We start from the raw sequence: 20,455 nt of genomic DNA, 5'->3' as shown, positions 1-20,455 counted from the left end.
CGACTTCCGGTTCCGGTTGTTTCCTCCAAGTCAGGGTTTTTCAGTTTAAAAGTTTAAAATGAAAGACCGTCGCCACATGGCGGTCAGGAGGAGAAACAACAGATACACATACAGGTTATTAATCAGCGTTATTATATTCAGTGGTGGACTGTAACTGAGTACATTTACTCAAGTACTGTACTTAACTTGATATACTTTTAATTTACTTGATTATTAAATAATGTAAATCACTAAATAATTAAAATAATGGAGAAATATAAAGAGAAATAACAGAAGATTTTGATTTATTTTCCCACAGGACTAAATGTAAGAACAGTCATTTTTATCATTTTTAAACACACTTCAACTATAATTGACAGAAATAAAATAAAACCATCAAAAGTATATTGACTCTTTGTTAATTAGCAAGACAACAGCTTCAATTTTGTTTATTTATTTCAATTACATAATGTACAGTACAGGCCAAAAGTTTGGACACACCTTCACATTCAATGTGTTTCTTTATTGTCATGACTATTTACATTGTAAATTCTCACTGAAGGCATCAAAACTATGAATGAACACATATGGAATTATGTACTTAACAAAAAAGTGTGAAATAACTGAAAACATGTCTTATATTTTAGAATCATCAAAGTAGCCACCTTTTGCTTTTTTTGATAACTCTGCAAACCCTTGGTGTTCTCTCAATGAGCTTCATGAGGTAGTCACCTGAAATGGTTTTACCTTCACAGGTGTGCTTTGTCAGGGTTAATTAGTGGAAGTTTTTCCCTTATTAATAAAAAAGCAAAGGGTGGCTACTTTAAAGAATCTAAAATATAAGACATGTTTTCAGTTATTTCACACTTTTTTGTTAAGTACATAATTCCACATGTTTTCATTCATAGTTTTGATGCCTTCAGTGGGAATCTACAATGTAAATAGTCATGAAAATAAAAAGGAAACGCATTGAATGAGGTGTGTCCAAACTTTTGGCTTGTACTATATATATATATATATATATATTATTTTTTTAATAAGTGTAAAGAATTTGTAGAAATAAGTTAATCACTAAATGCATCTATTCACAGTCCCAATGTGTCGAGAGAGAAAAAGGGATGCAGTTGTTTGTCGCCTCATTGAGTACCTTGGGGAACATCAAGAAGATCTCATCCAAGATTGCTAGGTATGTTATTAAATGATCGATCAATTCAAGGTATCACATGGTTACACATAGGATTGCCCTGATACAATTGTTTAATTTCTTATAACACATATATATATATATATATATATATATATATATATATATATATATATATATATATATATATATATGTGTGTGTGTATATATGTGTATTACATAGAAACTGTGGATACTTGGCACAGCCACCATTATGGGACAGACATGCCACCCCTTCTAATGTCAGTTTAGTTTGTAATGAGGCAGGAGGTCTATCCACAATTAAAATCATAATGTAAATTGGTTATATTAATAATGCAGGTTTTTAAACCAACATACTTTATGCAAACTTTCTCACATTACTGCTAATCAGTTACTAAAATAGGGTTTTAAAAACATTTGAGGTGAGAAATAGGCAATAAAGTCACAGTTTTAATTTGTTGATGGGATTGATCTACGCTCTCAAACTTGAGTATTCCAAGAAGCTTGAGTATACTTAAAGTATTTCAGAAACTCTTTTGGTGCTTGACAGAGCAAAGCTGCTCAAGAAGGTCCAGAGCCTCAAAAGTAAGCTAATGATGAACTGTTTGTCACCGTATTCAGGCACAGACTGTTTCCTGGAAACTTACTGTTGGTGCTGAAGAATGCTCACTTTACAATGCAGTCAGACAATTTCATCTCCCAAAGAGCAGTGTCACATTGAAATTCACTACATTCAAATAATGCATATCATCTCATGGATCAATGTTATTCAAAAGATACATATTGGTTGAGCAAGGACTGAACTCAGTGTGTTTTGACTTGTACTAGGCTGTCAATTCATTTAACCAAAGGGACACGGTGTTGAGATGTGGAAAATGCTGTTTTTTGTTCAGGCACAGACTGACTGGTTATCTTCAACAATCCCATAAGGCTTTGCAAATATCTGCATATGTTCCTCAAACATAAAAAAATGTAAGATGTTCATGTTTGGTATAACAAACAAACTGGAATCCACATATGAAGGGTTTAAGAAACTTGTTTCAGTTGAATATGCAGAGTGGAGAGGGTTCTTTTTGTACCTCCTCCTGTCCTTATTTTTTTGAACATTTCATTGATTAAAAGAAATTGACATGATCAAATATCTCCTGTGTCTGACAATAATTTTTTTTAAGTAAAGTTTACCTTCCCTGAATAAGTAATGATTAATTACTCATATTGTTCAATTATTAATAACAATTATTAAGTATTAAGTGCTTACAATCAAGAGGTAATGTTACTTACTTTTATAATAATAGTTAATGTATCGTGTGTAGTTGTGTAATGTATTGAGAAATATTAGGTAGACTTTACCTAATTTCTTTTAGTGTATCATAGCTGTTAAATGTAGATATGCTTCACTCAAAACAAGTGGTGAAATCTACCCAAACAGACTGAGTGCAAATTGTTACCTCACATTTATTGAGTAGATTCTATAGGTTGCTTTTTACAGTGTACCGGTGTTGAATCCTCTACAGTAAAACACAGTCAAACTTTACACCGTTTAGCGTTAGCTGTCAGCATTTTAACAGTGTTTAATCCAGCTACTAGCTAGCGGTAGGCTAACGTTAGCTGCTGTCGAGTATAGTGTTAACTAGCGTCACGTGCAGCGGTGTTTGTGTTGCCTGTATCGTCCATTTCAGAGCATCAGAGAGAAGAGCAGACATATCAGTGGAACCAGATTTCGGTAGCCAGGGTTGGCAGGAAGAAGTAACAAATAGCTAAATGTTCCAATCAATGATCCAGGCAGCACATTCTCGTCTCCCTCCTTCATTTTACAGTCGAATGGTGGCTAGAACGGCTCCGGGTCAAACGTCAATATGGAATGGATTAATCTGCGTTATTTTTTTAACGCGTTATTTTTTCTCAGATTAATTAATCGAAATTAACGCGTTATTTTGACAGCCCTAGTAAATAATATTTTTTATACTGGTGTAAGATATTAAATAATATTGCATCCAATCACATCATGACTTGTGTTCATGCTGAGAAGGCCAAATAAAACAGCTCAACAAATACTGATGATGGAAACAGTTTGAAATGAGAGCGTCTCTTTGTTGTAAGCAAGTCTCAGATTATGAAAGACATTTCTTCCGCTTTTTTCAAAAGGCAGCCTTGGACACCCCCCTACACTTTAATTTATACTCTTTATTAATTCCCAATGGGGAAATTACATTTTTTACACTGTTTGTTAAAACAGATTCTACACATAGGCCTAGGTAATATTTGTGATTAAATATGAGAATATGCATTCTCATATTTAATCACAAATATAACATAACATAACATAAACATAAAAACTGTTGCTTTTGTGTTTTTAGGAAATAAAGAAGATATAATACAATTTCAATTATTTGTCTTTATTTGGGTGGTGCTTGTGTTTTAGTAGAAGTGATTCCTGCATATAATGTCTCTGACCGCTCTTTCATCCTGGAAATCTGCAGGGTGGATGGGGCCCTCATCAGGGTCCTCTACATGTAGGGCAGGGCGTTGCTCTCCTATAATTGTGGCAATATTATGGAGAACAACACATGCCACAATAATGTCACAGGCCCTCTCAGGGGTTACCCTGAGGTGGTGTAGGCACTGGAAATGAGCTTTCAGCAGGCCTATGGTCATCTCCACCCGGGCTCTAGTCCTGCAGTGGGCCACATTGAAGTTGCGTTGGGGGCCTGGCTCCAGGTCAGGGTAAGGAGTGAGCAGAGTGTGCTGGCATGGGTAACCCCTGTCACCCAGCAGAATGCCTGCAAACTCTCCTGTAATATATAGTGTATACATTTGAGTGTATTTAAGGAGGGAGACAGGTGAATAATACGGTACAAAGCTTTAGGTTGCTTATCACGTTCCAATACTCCTTTTACTGTGTTCTATTTATTGATGTGTTACATAAATAGTGCTGTAGATGTCTGGTTCAATGTTTGTGTTGTGGATTATGTGTCAATATGCTGTACAACAAATTGCCTCTCGGGGACATTAAAGTTTTCTAAGTCTAAGTCAGGGCGGACTCACGATATATCTGTGAGTCATGCACAGACCCAGGCCATTTGGCCTCCACGTTGGTTACAAGATATGCAGCATCACATAGGATCTTGACAGTGCAGAGAATGACAGATGTTACTTGCAGTACTGTGATGCAGTTTTTGACATTTTGTGACAGTGGTCAATTTACCTGCACATTAATGCTGTGAATGGACTTCCTATTCACATAGTCAGCTTTATTTTCTGAAGGAGCAGTGATTGGAATTATTGTGCCGTCAATGCAGCCAAACACAATTATTCATTGTAAGGGTTTTACATTATTCACCTGCAATCCTGTGGAACTCTTCTTTAATGCCCCCACTGGTTTGTGTCCAGGGACCACTACAAAAACGTTTAAAACACGTTTCAGAGCGAGGAACAATTTTCTGACAGCTCTGCATACAGTGGCTTTACTAATATGCTCCGCATCACCAATGTTGTAAAGAAAACTGCCGTTTGCACAGACTGATCTCATGAATTGGCGTATGTATGAAACGCCAATTTGTATTCCGTTTTTGCGTGTTATCAAGACGCATAATCGCATTTTTGCGTGGATATCAACGCAAATTGGCCGCCATTGGCCTACATTGCGAGTCCATTTCCGCCGTAGCGAGTAGTATAAAGGAACGGGCGATTGGGTAAGGAGGTAGGTTGGGGTGGTAGGTTGGGTGGCGGATGGGTAAAACACAGGACTTTCACCTGGGAGAGCCGGGTTAGCGCCCAGCGTGTGGCCGTTTTTGTTTTTAATAAGCCTTACCCAATGTTTCTTTCCTAAACCCAACCATTTGTCTTTTTCGTAAGCGTGTTTTTGTCGTTATTTTCCGTGTTTTTGTCAGTTTTGTTACTAAAGCCTTTCCCTGTGTTGTTTTCCTAAACTCAACCATTTGTTTTTTTTCTTAACAGGCGTGTGACGTTGTTCTCGCGATAGTACGTCGCGTTCTCGCGATAACGCGCAACGTGGCGAGGCCACGTGGTGGGTATGTTTACATCAGCTGTATACAGCGTGTATCATACACGTGGATAGCTGAAAATGCGTACAATAACACGCCATTTGGCTTTATGAAAGTGGCGTATATATTTACGCAAAGTCATGATGCCATGTTGGTTTGCAAAACAAATGTAATGCAACACAAAGAATCTGCTGGGATGTAAGAGCATGTCCATGATGGTGACTGTGATGTATGGGACATTGTGTATTGATTATCCCTTTCCCTTTTTTGGTTTTTTTCCCCTTTTTTTTTTTTTTTTTTTTTGTGAATGAGTACGTTAGTAAAAAGATCGGTAGTTTTCCACTGAAACTCAACGTGTCCGTGTTGTCTCTATTAACAAGATTATCTGAAGTGAACCCACGACACAACATCATTGGCGCGAGGACGACTTTGGATTGCCGTTTGTTTGTTTTTGTTCCGCCACGGTATTGACTGTGTGTGAGGAAGAAAAAGGCGTTTGTGGCGAAGGAGGAAGTGTGGCTAACAGAGGCTAATGAGCTCCAACGAAACGGGGGAACTACTGCTAATGGAAGGAAATGGCACGACACGGATACATCGGGCAGATCTCTGCTTTCGAAGAGTCAGTGGAGCAGTGGACGGCCTACGTGGAAAGGTTTGAACATTTTGTAACAGCAAATGAAAATTGGAGGACGATAAAAAGTCAGCCGTTCTTCTCAGTGTAATGGCGCTGCTACCTACGGACTATTGCGTAGCCTCGTAGCTCCTGACAAGCCAGGGCTAAAGTCATACGATGATATTGTTAGTGTTTTGCAGTCGCATTTTTCTCCGGCACCGATTGTCATTGCCGAGATTTCCGCTTCCATAAACGAAACCAACAAGAGGGAGAATCAGTGAGCCAATACGTTGCAGTAATCAAACAGTTAGCAGAACACTGCGACTTTGGCACGCATTTGTTGGATGCACTGAGAGACAAACTCGTTTGTGGACTTAACACGGAGGCGATACAGAAAAGATTGCTGACCGAGACTGCACTCACTTGGAAAAAGGCTGTGGAAATAGCAGTAGCAATGGAGACGGTAGCAAAAGGACACGCACCAGCTAAGTAATGCACTAAAGATAAATGCACTGTCACTGACTAGCCAGCAACGCTACAAATGTGTGCGCTGTGGAAAAACGAATCACAAGGAGGCCGACTGCTATTACAAGGACCAAACATGTCACAGCTGCGGTAAGGGAAGGCCACATATCGAGAATGTGTCGAAACAAAGAGCATGGAAATAAAGAAAGGAAAGTAAAACAAAAAGTGTTTACAAAGAAAAGAAAAGTGGAGTGTACCACATGGATGCAAAAGAAATGTCCGGTAGTGAGGGTAGCACAACAGATGCAGAGCTAACACTAAACATGGTGGCTCAGAAAGGAAACCTTTCACACGTGTGTTAAACCAAAGATTGAAGGAAAGACGATTCAAATGGAATTAGACACAGGCGCTGCAGTTTCTCTAATATCCAAAGAACTATATGACATGCAGTTGTGTCATGTACCTTTCACGTAAACGAATACTATACTGAAGACATACACTGGCGAGCTGATTTCACCGGAGGGGTCATCAAAGTCTTGGTAAAAATGAACAAGCAGAAGGCTAAGCTACCACTGTACGTGGTCAAAGGGGCTTCACCACCGCTCTTTGGGCGGGAATGGCTGCGGAGAATACGGATTGACTGGCGGGAGATTAAGACAGTTCGTGAGGAGACTTTAGAAGCTGTGCTACAGAGGCACAATGAAGTCTTTAAAAAGGAGCTGGGCACAATGAAAGGCATTAAAGTGGCCATAGCTCTGAAACCGCGTCATCAACCACGGTTTTGCCAGGCAAGAGTCGTTCCCTATGCTCTGAGGCCAAAAGTTGAAGCTGAGATTGATCGGCTGAGGGAACAGGGCATCATATCGCCTGTCAAGTTCAGCGACTGGGCAACACCCATCGTGCCAGTTGTGAAAAAGAATGGAGATGTTAGGATTTGCGGTGATTTCAAAGTGACAATCAACCCCGTTCTGCAGGTGGAGAAATATCCGATTCCTCGGATTGAGGATTTATTCGCATCACTGTCAGGGGGGCAGCATTTCAGTAAGCTGGACTTGTCTCACGCATATCTGCAAATGCCTGTGGAGGAAGACTCTCGCAAATATCTCACCATAACAACATCAAAAGGGCTGTTCTGTTACAACAGACTTGCCTTTGGAATCACGTCGGCCCCAGCAATATTTCAGCGGGCCATGGACCAGGTTCTCCAGGGTCTTCCGAACGTCCACTGCTATTTGGACGATATTTTGGTAACTGGCCAAGACCGCCTTCAGCACTTGAAGAACTTGGACGCTGTCCTGGGACGCCTTGAAGAATTCGGCTTACGTGTCCAAAAGGAAAAATGTGGAATTTTTCAAGGATTCACTGGAATACCTGGGCCATGTTATATCGCGGCGCGCCATGGCCTGCACAAGTCACCAGAGAAAGTGAGGGCGATTGTGGAGGCTCCTGCACCGACGAATGTGGGTCAGCTTCGATCCTTTCTAGGGCTGATTAACTACCACGGCAGGTTCATTCCAAACTTGTCAACCATTCTTAGCCCACTCAACGCACGTTTTGGGCAAAGGCAAACCATGGCGATGGACCTCAAAATGTGCAACAGCATTTCAGGTGGCCAAAGAACAGTTGTCATCGCAAAGTGTGCTTACCCATTTACGACCCGCAACTGCCCATCCGGCTGGCTTGTGATGCTTCACCATATGGGGTAGGTGCTGTAATTTCGCACATCTTTCCAGATGGACAAGAGAGGCCCATAGCTTTTGCATCACGGACCTTGTGAATAAAGCAGAACAAAAGTATGCACAGATTGCGAGCTGAAGCTTTGTGGCATTGTATTTGGTGTCGATTGCATCACTACCTATATGGTAGGAAGTTTACGCTCCTCACTGACCATCGCCCTCTGACCACAATTCTGAGTCCCTGCAAAGCAATACCATCTATGGCGGCCGCCAGAATGCAGCGGTGGGCTCTGCTGTTGGCTGCTCATGATTACAGTATCCAGTACAGAGAGCCGCCGCGTCATGGCAATGCTGATGGGCCGTCCCGCCTGCCACTTTCCCACGTCAGTTAAGGAGAAACCCAACACTGTGGACAGTTTTCACATTAAACACTTGGAAATCTTACCCGTGAGCTGTAAAGAAATCTGCAGAGAGACCAGGACCGATCCTGTCCTTGCTCAAGTACTGGAAATGGTGTCCACAGGTCGTTTTCCGAGAGTTCAGCATGTGGACAGCACACTGGCACCATTCATCAGTAGGAAGGATGAACTGACTGTTCAGCAACAGTGCCTCATGTGGGGTATCCGTGTTGTCATCCCTCCTAAGCTGCGACCCAGAGTGTTGTCCGAGCTACACACGGGACACCCTGGTGTTGTCAAAATGAAAGCCGTCGCCCGCAGTTACATGTGGTGGCCAGGAATTGACGCTCAAATCGAACAAGTGTCGAAGACCTGCCAATCCTGCCAACTCACACAAAAAGCACCTGGACCATCGCCTCTCCATCCTTGGGCATGGCCAGGAGCTCCATGGCAGAGGATTCATGTTGATTTTGCCGGTCCCTTCCAAGGCCATATGTTCATGGTGGTCGTGGACGCCCACTCCAAATGGCCTGAAGTGCACTTGATGAGTTCTACCACGACTTCCAAGACCATACAGGTGCTGAGAGGGCTATTCAGTCGTTACGGCCTCCCAGAGGTTTTGGTGAGCGATAATGGTCCCCAGTTTACATCAAAAGAATTCGAGACATTCATGAAGAACAACGGGGTTAAGCACATACGCTCTGCGCCATTTCACCCCGCCACGAATGGCCTGGCAGAACGTTTTGTGCAAACATTCAAGCATTCATTGAAGTGCTCCAAAGGCACAATTTCAATCCAACACCGACTGGATGCATTCTTACTGTCGTATCGCAACACTCCGCACTCCACCACAAAAGAATCGCCATCCATGCTGTTCATGCATCGCAAGCCGCGTTCCCGACTCGACCTGATGAAGCCTAGCGTTGCAAGAACAGTGGAGAAAGCACAAGAAGAGCAGTGTGCTCGTCGACAGACACGTGCTAAGGCCAGGTCATTCAAAGTGGGTGACACAGTATTAGTGCGTGATTATGGGAGAGGAGAGAAGTGGACACCTGGAGTGGTTTCAGCTGAAACTGGTCCTGTGTCTTATACGATCAACGTGGGATCTTCGGAACACTGGAGACGGCATGCTGAACAGATGCTTGCTCGACATGCAGAGTTGGATGTTCCCGAGTCTTCGGAGTCTACTTCCATTGCACCAGATCTGCCTTTGTTGGAGAACACAGTTCCTGACCCAGCTATTCCATCTCCTGATCCAGTGAGTGTACAACCTATTCCGGTAACATCAGAGGTGGTCAACACACCACATCAAGAGACTGGTAAGCGATACCCATCTCGTGTCATTACGAAACCAGTTCGTTTTAGCCCTTAAGAAAATCCATAAGTTGTTTGACACATTTTTGGATAAGAGACTGTTACATTTGTGTTCATTTAGATTTAAGAGTCATGTCTCAAGAATAAGGGCATAATAATCCCTTGACTGACTCGGGGTTTGGGACAGTCTACTCCCTACCTCAAGTTTAGGTAACATTATACACGTTATAAAAAAAATAGATATTTGTGTTCATGTTCATGGAGCACAACATTTAGTGGAGAGGAGATGTGATGTATGGGACATTGTGTATTGAGTACCCCGTTCCACTAGTTGGCGCTGTGTCGCCACTGTTAGTGTGTTTATCTGAATGTACTAAGTGAATGAGTACGTTAGTAAAAAGATCGGTAGTTTTCCACTGAAACTCAACGTGTCCGTGTTGTCTCTATTAACAAGATTATCTGAAGTGAACCCACGACATAACAGTGACAATAGTTATATGTGGACGGATAAGGTTATGTACATATCTGATGGACTGGGAAGAAAAACAATACCGCTCAAATAGGTGATTATCTGGAAATTAAAATGCGTCTAAATTCGGTGCCTCAATATCCTCTTCCGACGTAAGTTTAACTCCCTGCAAAGTAATACAGCTTCTTCATCAACGGGATCCTCGACAAAAGGACATGACATGTTTCCATTGGAAATGCAGGCAGAGGCTGATTAAACTGGCTGATACCAACCTGACTGGCTCCCAGTGATACACGAGACCTCACACACAGGTCACATGTAGAGTACCAATACTCCAAACTTGAATGAAGCAGCTACTGTTTTCTGCCAACAGAACACGCAATGCATCATGGGATGGTAGTTTTTCTAAACTTTTATTCAAATCCAGGGCAAAATACAACATAGCAACAATGACATTAAGTGATGAAACTAGAAAACAGCAAAATGAATTGGAAAAAGACTAAATGGAGAGAAAGAGTAAAAGCAACTACATTATAAATTATACAGATGTGGCAGGTATTAGATTATTATTTTTGAATTAACATTTGTGAATAAAAGATTATGCCCTAAAAGTAATTAAGGAAAGAGTAAAACAAGTTAATGTTTATATCACATGGAAAGAAACCAAAAATGCATTATTTGTATCATTAACTATGAAGGTCTTAAAGGCAGGGTTGGTTACATTTTCAAACTACTCTTTTCATATATTTTGTTTGAAATGGTCTTTAAACCCCCGACAGCAATAAATAACGTATGGGCTCTGAAAAAGGAGCGACAAAGACCCGTCATCTGTAGCTGCTGTAATCCTGTAAGAACACCCACCAATCACTACCTCACGGTCCGCTTGGAAACAACCAATGAAATGTCTCCTTTCCCCGCTCAGCGTCCTCTACCCCTCCCATGAAAGCGTGAGCTCAGTGTGTGTCGTTGCCGCCGGAGTTACTGTGAGTCTGCTGGAGAATGGAGGAAAAAAAGTCAGCAAAAGTTGCCACGGGCGCGGTTAATAGCAACCGCCCGCCCTGCTAAAAAGGCACAGAAAAGAGACTGCAGATACAGTTAAAGAACAAACTAGAGCAGGGGCGTCAAACTCATTTTCACTAAGGGCCACACTGGGAAAAAAAGAATCACATCAAGGGCCAGACGTGTACATTTTATTGACATGCTTTTATTTAATTGAACAAGGTCAAACATCTGTATTATTGCATGTATCATATAGTCTTCTCACTTACAGCTTGGTAGACATAAAACCCCAAGAAATTTAACTTATAGCCATCAAAGAAAAAAGTGACACAAAAATATCGGGGGGAAAAACGTAAGAAAAATGCGACAAAAACATCTGAAAAAGTGGAAAAAATGTTGAAAAAAGCCCCAAAAGCGTTGGCAAAAGTGACCAAAACTTTGGATAAAGCAACAAAAAGTAGTTGGGCCAAAATGAATTATGAACCTAAATTAATATGCGGGCCGTATCAAAATGTGCGAGGGGCCGGATTTGCTCCGCGGGCCTTGGAGTTTGACACATGTGAACTAGAGTAAACATTGGCGTAGCTTTTCAGCCATGGCGACAGCTGAGGGAGCTGAAAGCCATGAAGAATGACGCCATCTTTCTGTTGGACCGGTACGATTTATTTTGTTTTTCGTGAGGGTTGTTGTTGGTTGTTTCCAGGAAAAGTCTTGTGCACGTCTGTGTGTGGGGTGAACTCTGAGGAGCTACTTTAAAATCTTGCTAGCTTTTCAATATTACCAACCCTGCCTTAAATGACTCTCCAGAGTAAACCTGCCGCTCCAGAATGAATGAGAAAGTTTTGAGATTGTTATTCACAGAAAGAAAACTTTTAATTTCTGAATTAATAATACATCTCATCATTCAAGTCTGGTACCCCAGACAGAGGGAAAAATTGGGAAGCTACATTGTAAGTTATCACTGATGCTTTTGGGGAAGTATATAACGGGCAGATACAGGAGATAAAATTAGAACCAAAACGTGGAAACCTTCTTTGGCAAAAATTCATGAATAAAACATCCAAATTGATCAGGAATCATAAAACACACTAAATCAAAAAGAGCTTCCCGGCCTCTGACCCACTTCTTCCAAGCAGAGATGTGTGAACATGTGCACATAGTGTGTGACGACAGCAGGATTTTGGGGAGGTGGGGGCAGGCCAGTATGTAGTCATAGCAAAGCTCTGAACATAAAGTTACTGCTGGTCAGCCTTCAATGTGGAGAGAAGATCAGAATATAACAGCACAGCTATCAGGGTATGAGGAGGAGTCAGGAGGAAACAGATTGTCTCTGAAACATGTTCACAACGAGGCAGTGTGACTGCACTGGTGAGATTTAAGGGTACGACTCTGAGAAAAAGTTTTCCCACATTGTTCACAACAATACGGCTTCTCTCCAGTGTGAACGCGCTGGTGAGATTTAAGGGCATAACTCCTAGAAAAAGTTTTCCCACATTGCTCACACCAATACGGCTTCTCTCCAGTGTGAATGCGCTGGTGAGATTTAAGGCTACCACTTATAGCAAAGCTTTTCCCACATTGTTCACACCAGTAAGGCTTCTCTCCAGTGTGAACGCGTCTGTGTGTTACTAGCGTACTTTGACAGCCAAACGCTGCCCCACATTGATCACAGCTATACGGCTTCTCTCCAATGTGAATGCGCTGATGTATTCTTAGAGACATTTGGTGACTGAAAGCTCTCCCACATTGATCACAGCTGTACGCTTTCTCTCCAGTGTGAATGGGTAGGTGTTTTTTGAGGTTACTCCGTTGTGCGAAAGTTGCCCCACATTGGTCACAGCTGTACGGCTTCTCTCCAGTGTGAATGCGTTGGTGTTTTTTGAGGTTACTCAGTTGTATGAAAGCTGCCCCACATTGGTCACAGCTGTACGGTTTCTCTCCAGTGTGAACTCTCTGATGAACCTTTAAATAATTTGATGTTGTGTAGGATTTGTCACAGTGCTGACAGCAGTGACGTCCAGGGCCCTCTTTTCCTCTCCGTTTCTATAACAGGCAGAAAAACAGAGAGAGGGAGTCAGATGTCATGGTGGAGCGAACTGTCCAAAACAAGAAACACATTTAGAGTTGTCTGTGGAGATAAATCCCAGAATGTTCCAAGTTTGATTGATGAATTACCTACCTGCAGGGTTGTGTCCATAGAGGGGCATGGGGTTGCCACAGAGGTCAGTGGCAACCCCATGCCCCTCTACGGACATTTAATTAATTCATTTGGTTTTGTTAACAAAAATAACTAAGTAAACAAAGTAACTAAAATATGTCTTAAGCTTAATACATTTAAGTTACTGCAGCAAATGAGTCTTTTATCTCAACACCAAAACAGTTCTCTTTAGGATCCCAGCAAACCTCAAACCAAAACATAAACAGTCTCAAGTTCCCAGCTGGACAACGAAAACTAAAAATTATGGACGCCTCTTTCTATTAATAGTCTATCTTTCATTTTCTTCTCGTGTTTACTGATGTCGGTTCCAGGGAATAACGGCCTGAAAGCGTGGTTTCCTGAAATGGACTCACAGAAAAAGGAGTGTGGCGAATTGGAGTAATGCTTTTCTGTCAAAAAAAGGGGCCTAAAGACTAAGGACATACTTTTTTACTTGTTGCCAAGGACTGGCAAGCTAGGGTACACTCTCTGCAGGGCTCCAGACTAACTTTTTTTAAACTAGGAGCACTGTAGCCCCTAACTAATTTTTTCATAGAGGCACAGGCAGAAAATAATGGTGCACACCTGAAATCGACCTGCAATGCAATTTTTCCACATTTCCCCCATTTAAACTATTACTGATAATACGTTGGTAATACATAGAGAAACTACCATCCCAGTCATATTTTAGTTTAGTCACTTTTGAATTGAATGGTGCTTAACAGATGCAGATTCAAAAATGTAAACAAAGGATTCTTTTTGTCTATTTATCGTATTATTAGTTATTATTAATTACTTATTATTACTGTATTTCTCTCTTTTTGTTAACACTGAAATAGCAATCGTACCTAAGGTGATTAGTCTGGGAAAGAGGAGTAACTTTACTGTAGGGTCGTTCCCAACCGCACTTGAACGCAGCATTATTTTACGGAGAACGAGAGATAGGGAGACTGTGCTTTGTTGTTTTGCAAACGTTCAGCTGGACACAAACACCCGGGCAGTTTAGTGCTAGTGTATCGTTTTCTTTTTACCCAGATAGTTGGTATGGGCGAGTACGCGCGGGTGATCAAGCATACTGTTAGCTAGTAGCTGGCTTAAATACAGTTAAAATGCTAAAAGATAATCAGTGTGGCTGTATTTCCCCGTAGAGGATTCCAACACCGGGACATACAACACTCTGCTGCTGCCGTTGTCAGAAAAACAACGCAGAACGTGCGTTCAAAGTTATTGTAAAATACCCTTTCCCATCAAGTGGTTATTGTTGTCGTTTAACAGCAACTCACTGGTGAAATAAGTGTCATAACCAGTGGCGTAAGGCAGAAATAGTATTTTGGGCGGGCCAGTACAAAAGTGAGTGGGCCATTTTCAATAAGACGAAGTAGCAAAAAGTATAAAATATAACATATAGGCTAAATATATTTGCACCTGCAGAACAAGCAGCATTGGCTCTGCACAGCACGGTTATAACATTAACCATTTTATAGCACAAAGTGGTAACTAAACATGAACCCAAAAATCAGTAGGACTGGACCCGAATATTCGTTCGGTGCGTTGGTATTCGATTTGAAAATTTGACATTCGAATATTCGTTTTTTATTTTATTTATTTTCTGCATTTATCTCTAGTTCACACTCCAGTCCAGTTGGTGGCGGTAATGCACATTTAAGTTGCTTTGCCAACCGCCAATAAACTACAAAGAAGAAGAAGATACCAAAAGATGTCGGTACATGATGATGCCCAGTTCAAGCATTTAGCAAGCTGGGCAGAGAAGCTAGCGGCGATAAGGCGATAAGTGCGGAAATGGAAAACTTTCCTGTTTTTCCGTTGTGATTCGGCCAGAAACTTCAACATTGTGAGGCGAAGAGATCGTTTTGGAATAAAAAGCTTGGATATTACATTTCCTCGGACTCTTGGCGATTTATGAAAATCAAGTTTTGGTCAAAATACCACTTTGTTGCTGAAAGGACAACGAAAACAGGTATGCATGCACTCTCGGCTGCACAGATTATGGCTGAATTGTTTTTATTTTCTGTTACTTTGTAACAGTTGTGTACATGGCTGTATATTTTAAAGATTTAATGCTTTAAAGTTATAAAAATGCTCATGAGTGGAAGTTTTATCAAGGTTACAGCGACGCCCCCAGTCACAAAGTGTCCCGTTGACGGGAGGGTGATCCTTGAGAGGTTAAAAGTTTATTAATTCTGAACGCGTCTGGCCTGTCTATCTATATTGCACCAAATACGACACTGCACTCCCTTGTGAAGTCGTTTGGATGAAAGGTTCTCAAAATAATCAAAATGCAAACAGACACATAGAGATTCCTGCCTTTATTAGAGATAAGAATATGTTCAGCCCCCTCTCTCTCCGAAGCTTCGAATATTCGATGCTCTTTACTACCAAAGCTTCGAAGCTCAAAAAATGGTATTCGGACCAGCCCTAAAAATCAGAGAAGGTGTTTACATACTGCATGACATAAAATAGCCTAAATCAGACATAAATCACACATGTAACATATATCCTTTGTGCATTCATAGCAGCATTGTTGCTATGGTCAGATCATGAGCAGCGAATGCACTACCAGCAGTAAAAGAAAACCAAATAATGAAAACTGACTGCAAGACCCATGCGGACCCAGGGCATGCTGGGAAACGCTGGCCTCTCAGCTGATCTAACTCGAACGAGCCTATTGTTTGTGCTAATCAAAGTCACGAGTCAGTTCCTTGTAATTTGACTAAATTTCTAAGCCAACGTTAGATAGTGTTGCACTTAACAGTAGCTTAGAAATGGAGTCCGTTAACATCAACAAACGACTGCTAGCTCCCACCACATGGAGTCCACTCGGGCTTTGGACCTCCAGTAGCGTTTGCAGTAACTCAAACCCAGCCAGACCGGAGCTGCTGCCCGCCCTCCTCCTTTGCTGGCAGCTAGCTAGTAATATTAGCGTACATCGCGGTCTTCCGCAGGACAGCAGCTCCACTCTGGCTGGGTAGCTGCAGCAGCTGCTGCTATCTGCTCTACTCCCGGCAAAGTAGTATCCGCTCGGAACGCTAATAATACTATCTAGCTAACTAGCCAAGTTAACTTCCCAAGTGCTGCGTTCAAATGCTGACATACATGATACAATCATTTCAAGATGAATGTTTAAAGTAGCCCTGTAATGTTAAACATGGCTGGGAACAGGAGCTGATCTACAGGGTGACAGCTGACCCCTCCCCCACTGTAGGGCCTAACTTTGGTGTTCAAAAAACTGTGCTTGTAAAAACAAACACTATGTCCACAAGCTTCTTAAAACATTGAAACAAACAATTAATTCATATTAATTAATAATAAATAATAATTGTAGATGTAATCTTAGCTCCCTTCCCCTCAAATACTTAGCTACGTCCCTGCATTAAATGTGCAGAGCGGCGTTCGCTCACAGCGAGTCTGCTGCATCATAATTACTGATGAAATAAGACACATTCTGCTCTATTTGTCTGTATCAGTAAATATGATCAAGCCATTTAATTTTATTTATAGTATCAAATCGTAACAAGAGTTCACTCTTCTCTAGGAACTTTACAAGAGCAAGCATTTGGTGCACCAGTGGCGAGGAAAAACTTCCTTTTGGGTTGGGACACAGATATGCACATACAGAGAATTATGACTTATAATAATCACAGCAGTTGGTATGATGAAAGGTGGCAATTATAGTGACAATAAAAATAATGGAACTATGACTAGAAATAATAGTTGCAGCAGTTCAGGGCGTAGCAGGGTGTTGCGCGGCATAGCAGTGCGTTTAAATATGGGAATTCCCCTGCCACCCCATGTAAAATGTTCTAGATCTGCCACAGGATTAACTTACAGTGCCTTGCGAAAGTATTCGGCCCCCTTGAACGTTTCGACCTTTTGCCACATTTCAGGCCTCAAACATAAAGATATAAAACTGTAATTTTTTGTGAAGAATCAACAACAAGTGGGTCCCAATTATGAAGTGGAACGAAATTCATTGGCTATTTCAAACTTTTTTAACAAATAAAAAACTGAAAAAGTGGGCGTGCAAAATTATTCAGCCCCTTTACTTTCAGTGCAGCAAACTCTCTCCAGAAGTTCAGTGAGGATCTCTGAATGATCCAATGTTGACCTAAATGACTAATGATGATAAATAGAATCCAGCTGTGTGTAATCAAGTCTCCGTATAAATGCACCTGCTCTGTGATAGTCTCAGAGGTCCGTGTAAAGCGCGAAGAGCATCATGAAGAACAAGGAACACACCAGGCAGGTCCGAGATACTGTTGTGGAGAAGTTTAAAGCCGGATTTGGATACAAAAGATTTCCCAAGCTTTAAACATCCCAAGGAGCACTGTGCAAGCGATAATATTGAAATGGAAGGAGTATCAGACCACTACAAATCTACGAAGACCCGGCCGTCCCTCTAAACTTTCAGCTCATACAATGAGAAGACTGATCAGAGATGCAGCCAAGAGGCCCATGATCACTCTGGATGAACTGCAGAGATCTACAGCTGAGCTGGGAGACTCTGTCCATAGGACAACAATCAGTCGTATACTGCACAAATCTGGCCTTTATGTAAGAGTGGCAAGAAGAAAGCCATTTCTTAAAGATATCCATAAAAATTGTCGTTTAAAGTTTGCCAAAAGCCACCTGGGAAGACACACAAAAAACGGGGAAAAAAGGGGGGCTGTGGTCAGATGAAACCAAAATCGAATTTTTGGCAACAATGCAAAACGTTATGTTTGGCGTAAAAGCAACACAGCTCATCACCCTGAACACACCATCCCCACTGTCAAACATGGTGGTGGCAGCATCATGGTTTGGGCCTGCTTTTCTTCAGCAGGGACAGGGAAGATGGTTAAAATTGATGGTAAGATGGATGGAGCCAAATACAGGACCATTCTGGAAGAAAACCTGATGGAGTCTGCAAAAGACCTGAGACTGGGACGGAGATTTGTCTTCCAACAAGACAATGATCCAAAACATAAAGTAAAATCTACAATGGAATGGTTCACAAATAAACATATCCAGGTGTTAGAATGGCCAAGTCAAAGTCCAGACCTGAATCCAATCGAGAATCTGTGGAAAGAACGTAAAACTGCTGTTCACAAACGCTCTCCATCCAACCTCACTGAGCTCGAGCTGTTTTGCAAGGAGGAATGGGCAAAAATGTCAGTCTCTCGATGTGCAAAACTGATAGAGACATAGCAAAAGGTGGCGCTACAAAGTATTAACTTAAGGGGGCTGAATAATTTTGCACCCCCAATATTTCAGTTTTTTATTTGTTTAAAAGGTTTGAAATATCCAATAAATTTCGTTCCACTTCATGATTGTGTCCCACTTGTTGTTGATTCTTCACAAAAAATTACAGTTTTATATCTTTATGTTTGAGGCCTGAAATGTGGCAAAAGGTCGAAAAGTTCAAGGGGGCCGAATACTTTCGCAAGGCACTGTAGTTTAACATTCAAACGTGATTTATAAAACCATGCCAAAAACTATGACTTCAATAGCTTAGTATTTTATGCACTAAATATGTTTATGTGTATGTAGCAGGGGGTCCCTGATCACTCTCTCAGTTAAGGGGTCCTTGGCTTAAAAAACGTTGAAGACACAGAGTCTTTATAGTCAGAAACCCCGTACCAAGATGGCGACGAGAGAGACGTATCACATAAGACGGTGTGTAAATATTGATAAACTCAGAGCTTTGAGGAAACTTTCACTCACGAGGTCGTGAATAGCACAAGAGGGGGCGTTTATACGGACTCTTCTCATCAACACGACCCCATTTGAAGGCACTATATCCAGGGTTCTAAATTAGCACCGTTTACCAGCCAAATGCTGGTGAAATATGCAAGTGGCTGGTAGATTTGCTTCACTCACCAGCCAAAAACCCAATGGTAATCTATTGAATGGCTGGTAATATTTGAACATTCATTAGCCATTTGGCTGGTAGACGAAAATGTTAATTTTGAAGCCTGACTATATCTGAGCACAGCACGTCGCCGCCATATTGGAGCGGTAAACTGCGGTTTTTCTGGATAAAAAAAAACACTTTGTTAACGTTTCTCAACTGGTTTCATTGGGTCGTTTTTATATTGTGTTTACGATCTCAAGTATGCAGTTAATGAGACTCTCCACAGTTCGCCTATTATCGTGTTTGTTCGGCAACTTGTTTAGTTTAGTTTTGGAGGGAAATGTAGCATTGTTTGTTCCGCGCGCTCTCTCGAGAACAAGACACTACGCATTTAGTTAGTTTGAGTGTCTACAAGATGGAAGCAGGAGACGCGGAGACATCTAAACACGCCTTTCCTTTCTCCACGTCTGATCTCTAACAACAGAATGAACGGACGATACACGGAGCCTCGAGCCTCTTCCGCGTGTGTTTAGTATCGTTGTTGTGTCCTGAACACTGACCTGAACATCGGTGGTATCAGAGTCCGAGCCTGCTGCTTGTCTTCTGGGGACCTTGTTGCTCCGCTGCTCCGGGTTCTGGTCGGAGGTCTGGTCCTCCATTCCTCTCTTTGTCTCTGAAATCCAGCAGCTCTCCTCTGTGGCTGCTCGCTCTGTTGTGTGTGGACTCACTCTGGCTACTGCAAATCTCGCAGCGTCTCGCGGTCACAAGCCCGTACTAAACCACGCCCCCCTGAGTTACCGTTGCTACAATAACAGGACCGTCAGAGATGACCAACAAATCTAATCATCATAATTAAATGAAGAAATACCAACATCTCCTGTTCTTCTTCTTCTTCTTGTGATGTTTTAATGGCGGTTGGCAACCAGCTTTTGGAGCATTACCGCCACCATCTGGACTGGAGTGTGGTTCAAGAGGTCAACCTACACTTTCTTAAATCCTTATAAATAACCCAGTTATCTTTAAAAAAGAAAACAAAAAATTAAAACAAATTTCACCAGATCCTTTTTGCAGTATATCATGTCGATTTAATGTCATCTGGTTTTCACCAAGTTGTGAAATCAATCTTTGTCTGGTCTGATGATATTTAGAACAATACATTATTACATGCTCTATTGTCTCTTGACTTTTGCAATATTCACACATTCCATCAACATGCTTTTTCATTATCAATAATGTTCCATTTAATCCTGTATGTCCTAGCCTCATTCTGGACACCATGTCTTCTTCTTGCTTACTTCTGTATGTATTCCTGTTCTTCCCCACTT

The 20,455-nt window shown here is 41.6% G+C and overlaps 1 protein-coding gene and 1 pseudogene across 1 annotated transcript; one reads left to right on the top strand and one right to left on the bottom strand.

Moving 5' to 3' along the window:
• The first annotated feature begins 6,885 nt into the window (after window positions 1–6,885).
• Window positions 6,886–9,758, top strand: LOC120572639 (annotated as a pseudogene).
• A 1,509-nt stretch (window positions 9,759–11,267) lies between these two features.
• On the bottom strand, window positions 11,268–19,962 carry LOC120572851 (zinc finger protein 239-like). The gene is made up of 2 exons (XM_039822350.1): window positions 19,691–19,962; window positions 11,268–13,125 (listed from the first exon to the last, which is right to left on the bottom strand). Exons 1-2 carry the CDS (start codon window positions 19,787–19,789, stop codon window positions 12,424–12,426), a joined length of 801 nt encoding a protein of 266 aa, XP_039678284.1. The 5' UTR covers window positions 19,790–19,962; the 3' UTR covers window positions 11,268–12,423.
• Window positions 19,963–20,455: the final 493 nt, after the last annotated feature.

Source organism: Perca fluviatilis, chromosome 14, assembly GCF_010015445.1.
Source record: "Perca fluviatilis chromosome 14, GENO_Pfluv_1.0, whole genome shotgun sequence".
Lineage (NCBI taxonomy): Eukaryota > Metazoa > Chordata > Actinopteri > Perciformes > Percidae > Perca > Perca fluviatilis.
Note: the sequence above shows the minus strand (reverse complement) of the source record. Positions and strands in the feature narration are given on the sequence as shown.

Excerpts from the sequence above, each read along its gene's own strand:
- LOC120572851 (XM_039822350.1), bottom strand. The coding sequence starts at position 19,789 with ATGGAGGACCAGACCTCCGACCAGAACCCGGAGCAGCGGAGCAACAAG. Across the intron at positions 13,126-19,690 it reads CTGATACCACCGATGTTCAG|AAACGGAGAGGAAAAGAGGG; the intron begins GTCAGTGTTCAG and ends TGCCTGTTATAG.